The sequence below is a fragment of the Chelonia mydas genome, chromosome 3, assembly GCF_015237465.2.
Source record: "Chelonia mydas isolate rCheMyd1 chromosome 3, rCheMyd1.pri.v2, whole genome shotgun sequence".
NCBI lineage: Eukaryota > Metazoa > Chordata > Testudines > Cheloniidae > Chelonia > Chelonia mydas.
In genome coordinates this window covers 178,412,946-178,426,791 of record NC_057851.1, presented here as the reverse complement: position 1 = coordinate 178,426,791, position 13,846 = coordinate 178,412,946, and the positions used below count along the sequence as shown (strand labels likewise).

Sequence of the window (13,846 nt, the reverse complement as noted above, 5' to 3'; positions counted from 1 at the left end):
TCCACTGCTTTCCCCATATCCACAGAGCCAGTTATCTCATCATAGAAGGCAATCAGGTTGGTCAGGCATGACTTGCCCTTGGTGAATCCATGTTGAATGTTCCTGATCACCTTCCTCTCCTCCAAGTGCTTCAAAATGCCCAAAGTAATCTGGTGGTGTTTCTTTCCATGGCACACAGCAGGTCAGGCATCTCGGATTCCTGTTCAGATTGGGTGCTCATGATATACTGTATGAGCAGCCGCAATATGTTTATAACAGTGACCACAACAGTAGAGAGCAGTGTAGGATCCATCCTTTCAGACAGAGATGGTGGGCACACAGTAAACAGGGGCCAATGAAAAATGTCATGAAACGCAGTTGGAAGCCCATGGAATGATGGGAAGGAAAAACTGCATCATGGGATGTTGAACCCGCACCCATGATGCACTGCAATCCATTCCACCTTCCCACAACTCCTAGTTGCAGAAGGTAGCGAGTAGCACAGTTGGATAGCCACCCACAGTGCACTGCTCTCTCTGTTGATGCTAAAACACCAACTGTGAATGTGCTCTGCTGACAGAAGGAGCATTATGTGAACATGCACAAATTATGTAATTATACTGGTTTTTGATCATAGGCGTAACTTGCATCGACAAAACTCTGTGGTGTAGAAAAGCCTTACATAGGAAAAGTAATTATTGACAAGTGTAGGCCCTAGTTCACATTTTATGATTTTGTTTTGTATGTAACCATTTGTTTCCATCATTCACACTTGTTTTTATTTGAATCTCTAGTCTTACTTAAATAAATTTCCTTTTGTTTTACTATAATTGAGCCCAAGTGCTATGTGATACAGAAGTGGTGGGCTGAGGTAAAACTGGGGTACACTGTTTATTTGGAAACAGAGGACCTGGCATTTCTGTGAGCATCCAGTGATCAGAGAGTGCTTGAGTGGCTGACAGACTGGTTGGGTGGACAAGGAGGACTCACTGCACTGGGTGCCCCAAGAAGTGTCATACATGTATCATATCCCACAACTTGATGTACAGGTATTGTAAAACAAGTTGTTATTGTTTGTATCACCATAGTGCCAAGGAGCCCTAGTCATTGACTATGACCCATTGTTCTAGATGCAGTACAACGAGAGAACAAAAAGATGGTCCCTGCTCCAAAGAGCTTAACTAGTTAAGAGTGACATTATCTTGGCCCATGTTCTAATAAAAATGCATAGAGCCTGACCCACAGTACAGTCTGATGAAGAGAAATTAAAATATATAAGCTGCATATCACTTCTATTCCTCTGTTGACTACACCCTCCCTTCCAACTGCAAAGTGGGATTTTGGTGTAAGTACAACATTCCACTTCTTCACTAGAATCATACATATTGTGACAGAGTCGGGTCAGATGGCTATAGGAAAGTAATAGAAGGCAGATATATTAGCCCCAGGCTCAGTAGGTCCCTTTTCCCTGGGTAAGGTAACAGGGAAGGTTTTGTTGTTTTTTTTTTTGAAACAGAAAAGAATTTTATTGTAACAGTTACAAGAAGTACCAAAGAAACAAACCAAACTATGCAACAAAACAACGCAAACAGAAGGTATAACACAGCAGCTTTCAGGAGGGAAAAGTGTTCAGGCTAGCCTGGGCCCAGAGCGGGGGGGCTTCCTCAACACTCGTGGTCTTCCACCCTCCTGAGTTACCTGGTGGCCTAGAGCGGGGGGGCTTCCTCGACACTCGTGGTCTTCCACCCCCTCGAGTTACCTAGTGCCGCGCCCAGTGTCACCGATTATCCCCCTCCTGAGAGTGCCCAGCAAGATGGGCACGGCTGCGGGGTAGGCGGTTTGGGAGTGGGGGAGGTAGACACCCACGTATTATAGGACCCCTCCTAGGTGACAGTAACGATGGTATCCACAGCGGCAACGGCTGGGGCTGGTGTCTCTTGCTCTTCCCCTCAATCAAAGGGTCAGACGGAGGGAACCGGACGGGGTCACCGAGCAGAGAACCCCGGACAGCACCCACCGCTCTTCGAAGGTGTCAAGGGAGTCGGTGGACGCCGCCCAGAGGAACTCCACCCGGACACGTGAATGTACTGAGGATCGGAAAAAGGCCCTACAATCGCAGGACGTTTCATGGGCCAACCTCCTCTCTCTGGTTTTATAAATGGCTGTTTTAGCCAAGGCTAGGAGGAGGTTAACCAGGAGATCCTGCGATTTTGTGGGGCCACGGATGGGGAGTGTATAGATAAAGAGGTGAGGGGAAAAATGAAGCCAGAAGCGCAATAGAATATTTGTGAGGAGCCGAAAAAGGGGCTGCAATCTGGCACACTCTAAATATACATGCGCCAGGGTTTCCCTCACATTACAAAAAGGGGAAATATCCGGGATGGGAGTAAACCGTGTCAAAAACACGCCCGTGCTCACAGCTCCGTGAAGGAGCCGCCAACTGATGTCCCCGACGGGCCTCGGGACCAAGGTGCTCACCCTCCAAAGGTGGCAGGAGGTCCCGCCACTTTGTGTCGGGGCGGGACACCAGGGTGTGGGCGTGAAGGGTGTGAAGCGTGAGTGTATACAAATATTTCCGTGGTGCAAGCTGAAAACTGACCGGCTGCAATTCATGCAGCCGGCTCGCAATGAAAGGGTGAGGGGTTTGTCGGGATCGGCAGGGTAGGGGCCCAATGGAAAGGTCCGGCGGGCCTGGGGTAGAGGGTGGGCGGGGTGCGCCCTCGTGCAAGGCTCGGTTGACATAAGCCCGAGCAGCGGGGGTCAAGGCGGCCTTCATCTCCTGAAGTACGCGCCGGGGAATACGAGGGCTGGAGAGCCCCATGCGCCGAGCGAGCGTCAGGGGATCCAGCCAGTCTCTCCGGTCGTAGTCCAGGAGGTCTCCGACCCTCGTGACTTCGGCCAGGACCAACCTCTGGTGCACCGAGCGGGACTCCGCCACCTGCACACAGAGTTGGGGGTTGTGTAGCAGGGGCTCCGTGAGGAGATCTGCTCCCACGGTGGCCGCCACGGACCTGGTCGTTAGAAACAGTTTCCAGGTCCGGAGGAGATCCTGGTAGAAGACCGGCAGCCCGGAGAGGTCTCGCGGAAAACCTCTCAGACAAAGATAAAAGAGCTGCCGGTCGTATCGGAGCCCTTGGAAGCGGCGCAGGAAGGCGTGCGCCAATATGCTCCACGTCGAACTACCTGCACTGTAAAGGAGCCTCTGCAGGGCCTGGAGGCGGAAAACGCGGACCTGAGTGTACAGACACTTCAGGCCCTGCCCTCCTTCCTTCAGGGGTAAATGAAGAACTCCGACAGGGGCCCAGTGCATTCCTGACCAAAAGAACTCTAGAATCAATCTCCGGAGGTGGGTCAGGAAACCCGGGGCCGGGGCCAGGGTGTTGAACCGGTACCAGAGCGTGGACAGGACTAGTTGGTTAAGCACCAGTGCTCTCCCTCGGAGGGAGAGACATCGGAGTAGCCTCGTCCATTTCCGGATCCGCTCTATCACCCCGCCCTCTAAATTTTGCCAGTTCTCCGGCGGGGAAGGGTGCGTGGTGGAAAGGTAGACGCCGAGATAGAGCAAAGGACCCGCGCTCCACCGGATGGTCTGAAGCGCGGGTGGGAGGGAGCTTACCTGCCGCCAGTCCCCCACCACCAAGCCAGAGCTCTTGACCCAGTTGACTCGGGCGGAGGAGGCTGCCGAATAGATGGCCTGGCAAGCCTCCACTCGCGCCAGGTCGCCTGGGTCCTGGACCACGAGAAGTACGTCATCGGCGTACGCCGACAGGACCAGCCGCAGCTCCGGCTCCCGCAGCACCAACCCCGTCAACCTCCTGCAGAGGAGATAGAGGAAAGGCTCGATCGCCAGAGCGTACAGCTGGCCCGAGAGGGGGCACCCCTGCTGCACTCCTCGCCCAAAGCTGACCGGTTCGGTCAGGGTCCAGTTGAGCCTAACCAAACACTCCGCGGAGGCATACAGCACCCGGAGAAAACTCACAAACTGAGGTCCGAATCCAAACGCCTGCAGAGTGCTCAGGAGGTACCCATGGTCTACTCTATTGAACGCCTTCTCCTGATCAAGAGACAGGAGGGCGAACGACAGACCATCTCTCCTCCCGAGTTCCAAAAGGTCTCGGACTAGAAATAGTTGTCAAAAGTGCTGCGACCCGGGACAGTATAGGTCTGGTCTGGGTGGATCACGTCCGCCATCACAGACCCTAGCTGCAGCGAAATTGCTTTCGCTACGATTTTGTAATCCATGCTAAGGAGTGAGACGGGACGCCAGTTTCGTAAATCGCGGAGGTCCCCCTTCTTCGGCAGCAAGGCGAGCACCACTCGCCTGCACGACAGAGGGAGGACCCCGCCCTGCAAGGACTCAGCCCAGACAGTGACTAGGTCTGGGCCGAGGATGTCCCAGAATGCACGGTAAAACTCCACGGTCAGCCCGTCCATGCCTAGAGATTTATTGGTGGGCATGCGAAGGAGGGCTTCTGAGAACTCGGCCAGAGTGAGAGGCAGCTCTAGCCGGTCTTGGTCGCTCATGTTGACCGTAGGGAGCTCCTCCCAGAGCACCCCGCAAGCACCAGGATCGGTCGGATCCGGGGAGAAAAGGCTTGTGTAGAAGTCGCGGGCCCTCCCACACATCTCCTCCGGATCCGTGAGGGGGGTGCCGTCTTCCGCTAGAAGGCAGGTGACGTGTTTCTTGGCCCCCCTCATTTTCTCCAGGGCATAGAAGAAGCGGGAGCCGCAGTTCATCTCCCGAAGGAGGTGGATGCGGGACCGGACGAAGGCACCTCGGGCCCGGTGGTCCTCGAGGGCCCGAAGCTCCTCCCACTTCTCCCGGCACGCTCCGCAGAGGGACGGGTCCTCGGGGTTGGCGGTCAGGCGCCTCTCCAGCTCTAAGACCTCCTGTTCCAACTGCTCTATCGCCACATTTCTCCGTCGGCAGGTGCCCCGAGTGTAGTCACGGCAGAAGAGCTTGGCACGTACCTTCCCTAGATCCCACCATCACCGCACTGAGGGAAAGGCACGCCACTGCTCTCGCCAGGCCAACCAAAACTCCCGGAAGGACGTCACAAAGCTCTCGTCCTCCAACAGGCTATTGTTAAAGTGCCAATAGGCCGGCCCCGGTCTCTCTGCACGGAGGGAGACCGTTATAGTAACTAAATGATGGTCAGAGAAAGGGGCCGGCTGAATGGTGGAGGAGTGAGCCTGTGAAAGATGGAAACGGGATAAATAAATACGGTCCAACCGAGAGTGGTGTGACCGATGGGCCTCCACCCGGACAAAAGTGAACGTGGAGGTGTCATCTGGGTGATGGTCACGCCAGACGTCCACTAAGGAGTGATGTTCGACTATTCCTCGGAGGATGTTCGTGGCGGCTGGGCTCGGCTTGGCCCCTGAGCGGTCCTGTTCCTCAAGGGTGATGTTAAAGTCCCCTCCCAGGACCAGGCACTCGTGCGAATCTAGGGTGCCGAGAAAGTCGGACACCCGCTGGTAGAATTGTGGCCGCTTTGGGCTCATTTGTGGGGCATAGATATTAACAAGATTGACCACGAGCCCCTCCATACGGACTCGAATGGTGTAGCAGGTGGCCCGCCATGACCTCAGTGACCCCTAGTACCTCGGGCCGTAGGGTGGGGGAGAACAGGGTCGCCACTCCAGCTTGCCAAGCCGTGAAGTGGCTAAAGTAGACCCTGTCCCCCCACTCCAGCTGCCACCTGTCCTCGACGGTCGGGTCTGTATGGGTCTCCTGCAGGAAAACTACAGAGTACCCCCCTTCCCGAAGGTAAGAGAGCACCTGGGACCTGCGGAGAGCCATCCTACAGCCCCTGGTATTCAAGGTTGCAATAATAACAGGCATCATGCGGAGGGCTGGGGGGGTGGGGGTTTCTCATTGGCGGGGGTGTTTGTGGCCCCCGGCGGGTTGTGCAGCAACCCGTGACCCATCCCGTAGATGAGTAGATCGTTTCGGAAGCCGCGGGCCCACTCGTAGGCCGCAGCACCGCGCCTTCCTTGCCCTCTGCCCTCCTTTATAAGGGCTCTTGTGGCCTGAAAAATTTGATCAAAGTCCCCCCAGAGCGGAAGAGCCAGCTGTACCCTATTGCGGGCGCCACGGGTGTGTTCTAAGAACTTCCGCAGTGCATGCCGCAGCTCATGGGGGGGTGGGGTTACGATTTCCGAGGTATTCCCTGGTGGGGCTCTTAATACAGCCTCGTGGTCCGTTAAGGCGGGTAGGCAAGGTGCGGACCACCGACGGGGCGTCTGACAGGCTGGGGTTATTAAATCCATTTCGCGCCTTGGGGTGGAAGGGGATGGCGGGGGAAAAATTGCAACTCCTAATGGGTCACGACTAGAAAGTGCAAAAACTGCTCCCTGGGGGGAATCTGCAAAAGGCAGAAAAAAACAACCCCGGGGCGGCAATAGCATTGCAGGAGGAGGTAAACTGGGCGGGGACAGGGGTGGGGGCAGGGGTAGAGATAAGGCTCTGGGGTTCAGGAGGCAAACAGCTAAAGGAAGGTGCCTCCTGAGCAGAGTCAAGGGTTAAGAGGTAAGAGAGGGGGCTCCCAGTAATGCTAGGCGCTGGCTCCGTGGTGGTCTTGGCGGCCATGGCATCAGGTGGTGGACCACCTTCTGCAGGGTGCTCGCCCGGGAAGGCAATTAGGGGGAGGGAGCATGGGGAAAGGGGGGCTGGGGTGAGGTTGCCCAGCTCGAGGCCAACCGGCAGTAGATCATCCTCTCCCTGGGTGACCGGGGTCAAATCTAGGGCCTCAATCTCTGCATACACGGAGGAGAGGCCAACTCCTGCCACCCCGGGGGCTTCTCCTCCAGGGCCCACCTCAACGGTCGCCTCGGGGTTCGCGGGGGGTTCGGGTGGTATCCGGGCAGAAGGGGTGTCCTCAGGGGTCTCGGAGGAGAGGGTCTCCCGAGGAGGGGGGATTCTGCCCTCCAATGCCAGTCAGTCTTCCCCTCCCGACACCAGTGGATGGATCTCACTCGTGGTCGTAGCGGAGGGCTCAATGTCAGTGCCTCCCTTCCTGGTCTTCCGGGGGGCTTCCGCGTCGGATGGATGCAGTGGAGCTCGAGCCTTCTGCTTGCCTCGCTTCCCCTGGACTAGGGTCCAGCCCTCCATAGTGTCGTCTGGGGGTTGGTTAGCAGGGGTCGTGTCGGGGGGCGGAGGCAATGGTTCAGGGGTTCGGGGGGGTAGCGGTGAGACAGCATGAGGGGCGGGGGGTTCTCCTTGGGGCGGGCCTTCTCCCTGTACCCGGTAATATCTTTGCCACACCCTCCTCCATAGGCTCTGCTGAATTGGTAATAGCAAGGGTGGGACTCCCTTGCTCGCCCGGGCGATGTAGGGAAGGAGTCTCCTGGGCCTGGATGGGAGCAGCGATGGATTGAGTAGGAGGAGGGTTGGTTTCAGGTGCCAGGCAGCCAGGGGCGTCGGCAACGACGGGGCCGATGTCCTGCCGGGTCTCGGGGGTCTCGGGTGCCCCTCCCCCCCGGGCCAAAGGGCAGTCTCTGCGGACATGCCCCGCTGAGCGGCAGAGGTAGCACCGGGCCTCTCCAGTGGAGTAAAAGACCCGATAGCGGGCTCCCTGGTAGGGGACTAGGAAGGACCCCTCGAGCGCCTCTCCATCACGCACCCCCGCCGGCGGTAGAAGCTGCACTTGCCGGCAGAACGAAAGGACGTGACGGAGGGTGGGGTCCTTGCAGCCCAACGGGAGAGGGCTGATGACAGAGGTAAGTTTCCCCAGGGCGGAGAGAGTGGGTAACAGGGCAGCATTGGGTAAAAAGGGAGGAACGGAGGTGAGGACGAGGCGAACGCCCAGGTGTTCTAGCAGCTCTAGGGGGACGAACACCCCCCCCACCGCCAGGCCCCTCTCCACCGCCTCCTGGGCGGCAGCCTCCGTAGCTAAGAAAAAAACGACCTTCCCATACATCTTGGAGGCCGCCACAATAGCCGTGGGGCCTACCACCTTCGCCAACGCCTGCACGTATGTCTCCACGTGGGGTGAGGCGGGCACCAGGAGGCAACGGACACCGTGCTTCCTGGTCAAGGTGGGGAAAGGGCCCCGGCTGCTGGTGATGGTAGCGGAGGCAGTGGGTGGGCGAGATGATGAGGCGGCAGGCAGCGGGGGGCCTGCCACCGCCCGGGCATAAGTCCTGGGGGCTGGGGGAGGGACAGTCACAGAGCTGGTGGAGGGAACTGCGGGGAGGGGCGCCACGGTCGATGACAAGGCCACGGCTGTGGGGGCAGCCCCTGCCATGGAGGGCCTAGATGTTTTCGCGGGGCCCTTTCCTTTCTTCCCGCCCTGGCCTTTGCGGCCAGCTGGCGGGGGGTTCCTAGAATCTGGGGGGGCGGTGGGCACAGCAGCGGCAGTAATCACTCCGGTGCCTCCTGCTGCCGGTGCCCCAGCGGGGGCGGTGGCAAGTATTTTAACAATGGGGGGGGCGGGTTGGGGATGGGGGGGGGAGAAACAGCTAATATTATTAAAGGGGCCTCGCCCCTCTCATTCCCCACCATTGTGAGCAGGGAGAGACGGGGAGATACCGGAAGGAGGAGGGGGGAGGGGGAAGCAGATTAACTGCTCCTCCCTGCTGGGCTGCAGGCGCGGGGGGGGGGGGGGGAATGCCAAATGGGTGGACTGGGAGGGGGGGAATAACAGGAATCGGGGTCCGGTAATAGGGGCAAGCCTGTAAAATAAGCAGTCCGAGGGGGGGGTGTAGACCCACGCACATTTGTCCAAAGAGTCTCGTTTGGTCGGCTGTTATGTCTGGTCCGAAAGGCAAAGTTCAAAGCAAACATCTGGATCCGAAGGCAGATGGCAGGTTGCCAGCAGGGACGGACGGCGGGGGGCCCTGACAGTTGTAGTAATGGGGGGGGCACCGATGGATCGGGGTGCAGCTCCGTGCCACACTCCCTCTGCTGCCACAAACGCAATTAAAACACAGTCGAACTCTCCCCCACGAGAGTATAATTCGAAAAATTACTCAATCTTATGGCCCCCTTCACGATGATTTGTAGTTTCCTGGATGATTTCTTCTCCAACTGTGTTGGCTGCGTTCCAAGGCTTCCGGCAGGCTGAGAATGTTATAAAGATAAGGCTGGAATGTCCAAACAAAACAGCGAAACGGCTGGGTCTGGGGGCTTCCACTCCCCCCTCCGGATAGCGAAATCGGCAATCTTCCCCCCCCCTCCTCCGGGGGTTTCAGCTGAGACAAATAGCTGCGCCCGAAAGCAGGCGGGGGGGGGGGGGTGGTGCTGGCTGCAAGATGGCAGCCAATTAGCACTCAAAAGAAAAAGCAAAAAGCAACAAAAATCAAACCGAAACCAAAAAAGCGTCTGGCCCGTTCGGGGGGGTAAACTAAGGCAGGGTCCAAAAGTAAGAAAAATCCAGGCCAGGGGGCTTTAGGAAAGAATAGAAAGCAGATAGCTAAGGAGCAAGCTAGGGACGGTCCCGTCTCCCAACAGGGAAGGTTCCAGAACAATCAGGAACCTTCTGGAGACAATTAAGACAGGCTGATTAGAACACCTGCAGCCAATCAAGAAGCTGCTAGAATCAATTAAGGCAGGCTAATCAGGGCACCTGGGTTTAAAAAGGAGCTCACTTCAGTTTGTGGTGTGCGTGTGAGGAGCTGGGAGCAAGAGGCACTAGGAGCTGAGAGTGAGAACGCGGAGTGTTGGAGGACTGAGGTGAACAAACATTATCAGACACCAGGAGGAAGGTCCTATTGTGAGGATAAAGACGGTGTTGGGAGGAGGCCATGGGGAAGTAGCCCAGGGAGTTGCAGCTGTCACACAGCTGTTCCAGGAGGCACTCTAGACAGCTGCATTCCACAGGGCCCTGGGCTGGAACCCGGAGTAGAGGACGGGCCCGGGTTCCCCACAAATCCTCCCAACTCCTGGTCAGACACAGGAGGAGTCGACCTGGACTGTGGGTTCAGAAAAACGGCCAAGCTGAGGGCTGCCGTGAAGCTCCAAGGCGAGCAAATCCGCCAATAAGCGCAAGACCCACCAAGGTAGAGCAGGAACTTTGTCACACTATGAAAAGGACTCACACACACTGTTTTTTTTCACTTCCCCTTATGTCAGACATATCCCTCAAAGTAGGAAAATGTTCAGTAGTTGTTGCTCTTGATAGAGAATTGATGTGACACAACTGGTATGCTGGATAACTTGCAAACTTGTACATGTTCTTTAATATTAAAATAAGATCAAAGAGAAGCTTATTGTAATGCTTTTGTTTTACTCTCATCCCTGAGCCTCAAGTACTGAGGAGGGTGTCTGGTACTGTACAAAGCACATGTATAAAAGAGTCAGAAAGTGAAATATTTTAAAGTAAATCGATCCAGTTAGCGGACTGGAGAAGTTAGAAAGAGGAAGAGGTAGCTCAAGAACTAATAACTGTTTGGAATTGACTTAATTGAAGGGATTCTAATATTTAAGGATTGAAGAGCTGATCATGAAAGCAGGTTTAAAACTGGAGAGTATATTGGCATCTACCATGCTTATATGATAGGGTCATAATTCAGAACCTGAATGCTTATATGATAAGATCAGAAGTCCCTCACTTTCAGACTGCATCAGCCTCATCCAATCAAATCAGAAGTAACAATAGCAGGCTTCTAAAAGAGGGGTATCCAGCCCTCCTTGATCAGGAGCTGTCATAAATATAAAGGGAAGGGTAACCACCTTTCTGTATACAGTGCTATAAAATCCCTCCTGGCCAGAGGCAACATCCTGTTACCTGTGAAGGGTTAAGAAGCTCAGCTAACCTGGCTGGCACCTGACCCAAATGACCAATAAGGGGACAAGATACTTTCAAATCTTGGGGAAAGGAAGGCTTTTGTTTTGTGCTCTTTGTTTACGTGTTTGTTCTCTGTTGGGACTGAGAGAGGCCAGAGAGAAATCCATTTTCTCCAACCCATCCTAATCCAAGTCTCCAGTATTGCAACCAGTGTAAGTAAACCTGGCAAGGCGGATTAGTTTATCTTTTGTTTTATGTGAATTTTCCCTGTGTTAAGAGGGAGGTTTATTCCTGTTTTCTGTAACTTTAAGGTTTTGCCCAGAGGGGGAACCTCTGTGTTTTGAATCTGAATACCCTGTAAAGTATTTTCCATCCTGATTTTACAGAGATGATTTTTACCTTTCTTTTTTTTTAATAAAATCATTCTTTTAAGAACCTGACTGATTTTCCCATTGTTCCAAGATCCAGGGGTTTGGGTCTTTGATGATTTTGTAACAAATTGCTTAGGGTATTATTCTCAAGCCTCCCCAGGAAAGGTGGTGTGTAGGACTTGGGGGGATATTTTGGGGAAAGACGTCTCCAAGTGGGCTCTTTCCCTGTTCTTTGTTTAAAACGCTTGGTGGCGGCAGCATACTGTTCAAGGAGAAGGCAAAGTTTGTACCTTGGGGAAGTTGTTAACCTAAGCTAGTAAGAATAAGCTTAAGGGGTCTTCCATGTGGGTCCCCATATCTGTACCCTAGAGTTCAGAGTGGGGAAGGAACCCTGATAGGAGCACAGGTCAGTTTGATGCCAGGTAAGAGAGAGAGAGAAAAGGGCAAAAAACTTCCTAAAAAATAAGAGGACTAGATAAACAATAATCATACTTAAGTCTTTTTAAACTGGTAAGTCAGCACATTCTCCTGGATGACTGTGATCAAATTATTTAATGTACTACTCCTTTTGTTGGAAATTTCCCCCAGTCAGAAATCCCCATAGACAGGAATGCATACCAGTCTTTGCTTCCTTACTTATTCAAAACTTTGGGGTTTTTTTTAAACCTTTCAGAAAGTTAGAGCTGTACAGTGTTATGAAACATGATGCTCGATTACCAGAAGACTGTTCAACAGATAGAGTTGAAAAAGGTTATGTTTAACCAGCTTTGGACTGTGCAACTGCATGTAGCTAAAATTCATAAAATTTGCCATTGTGAAATATTAAAATATTTCAGTATAATAGGCAAACATTTTTCTAATTACTTGTTAAATACAGCAAATCCTCATTATAATTTTACACAAGGAGATGGAACTAAAAGTGGCATATTCATGGAAAATTATATCTACATTTGAAAAAGACTAAGAAAATGAGGCTATTTGTATCACAGTATGGTATGATTTTGGTAATGCTCTCTGACTGGCTTCATCACAATAAATGCCACGTAGTGCTCAGTGAACAGAAGAAGAAAGGAAATAAGTCATGAGAGGTGGAATAGATACGTGTTATGTGTTGCTAGCATGCAACCACAGAGCATCAGGTAAAGAAAAAGAGCAACATTACATTCATGAGTGACATTGTAGTTAGATGTTCTAAGTACCACAATCTTCAGCACAGATGTTGTATGTAAGTATGCATTCCATCAATAAAAATGAATTGCAGTTGGGATGTGTGATGTATAAGAGCATTTTTGGTGGAACAAAGGGATATTATGAGGCAGTTTTTCTATAGCATATCTGGAACAGGCACACATTTGACATTTACTTTTACTGTAATTACAGGCATTTCAATTCACATATTTGGTCAAAGATTTTACCTCTTGAGTCCCAGTCAATGTGCGTGATATAGCTAGATGCACCTTTGCAGATGCCAACTCTTTTGCTGGTAAGCACATTGTAAATATCTACAAAATTATCATGGGAAGCCACTGCCAGATATTTTCCTGAATCTGTAAAAGAAAGACATCCAAGTTAACTAATGTATATGTGAATATTCTTGATATTATTATTAATTATTATTATTACTTATTTCTATTGCAGTAGTACTCAAACACCTCAGTCAGGATTAGGGGCCCATTGTGCTAGACTCTGTACAAACACATCAGAATGAAAAATATCTAACAGCCATGGTTCACATGTAAAACAAATTTGCACTCTTAACATTCCATTTTAGGTTTTTCATTGAAAACAAAAACAAAAAACAACAAACAACTTATTTTATCCTTTGACTGCACCTCGTGAAAATTTGATATCAGAGATCATTTCCTTTCTGTGGTGGAAAGAGACCATATCTTCAACAGTATCAGCATTCACAACCAGAAAACTCCCATCATTCAACCCTACAGCCAAGGCTTTCCCATCAGGAGAAAAGGCACAGCATCTTCCACCTGGAAAAGAAATTCAAAAGAAACACCTTACTGTTTATAATTTTGGACTGAGGAAACCAGCAATAATATACAGCTAGAAGGTCTCCTCACAGAAAAAGTCTATAAATTAATCATTTTTTAGGATATGTTTACACGCAATCAGAGGTGTGATTGCAGATCATGTTGGCATACTGACACTACCTTTAATCTAGCTAGTACAGCTAAACAGAGCTGTGAAGACATGGTGGCACAGACCACGGCACAGGTTGTACATTCATACACACTCACGTTAATAGCCTATGCTGAAATCCATGCTGCCACATCTTCACTACTATTTGTAGTTGTGCTAGGTAGATTAAAGTTACCATGGCTATGTCTAGGTGAACTGCAATCACACCTCTGTCGAGGGCTGTCCCTAGACATTGTGGTGCGGGGTGGGGCTGGCCCCAGGTCTCCGTGGGAACGGGGGGGAGGTCCCCCAAGGTCTGGGGGGGCAGGGCAAGAGCAGGCTTGGGGAACAGGGGGGGAACCGCCCCCCAGCACAAGCTGGTGGAGCGGAGTGGGTTGGGGCCGGGTCACTCCACTTCCGGCCACCCGGTGATTGCAGGGCGGACCCGACCCCACACTCACGGGGCGGCGGGAAGTAGAGTGACCCAGCCCTAGCCAGCTTCGCTCTGCTTCCCTGGCTCCCAGGCTTGGGACTTGGGGGGCAGGGGGAAACCACCCCCAGGCACTCACCGGCAGCATGGCTGGGAGCCGGCAGAGCAGAGCTGGCTGGGGCCGGGTCGCTTCACTTCCTGCC

At 52.7% G+C, this 13,846-nt stretch overlaps 1 protein-coding gene across 2 annotated transcripts in view; it reads right to left on the bottom strand.

Moving 5' to 3' along the window:
* Positions 1-13,846, bottom strand: part of EML6 (EMAP like 6) — a 329,709-nt gene that overhangs the window by 97,072 nt on the left and 218,791 nt on the right. For both annotated transcript variants that reach the window (XM_043543860.1, XM_037895940.2), the window contains exons 23-24: positions 12,913-13,065; positions 12,496-12,627 (exon numbers count right to left, since the gene is read on the bottom strand). In XM_043543860.1, coding sequence (XP_043399795.1) covers positions 12,496-12,627; positions 12,913-13,065 — 285 coding nt within the window. The remainder of the gene's footprint in view (positions 1-12,495; positions 12,628-12,912; positions 13,066-13,846) is intronic.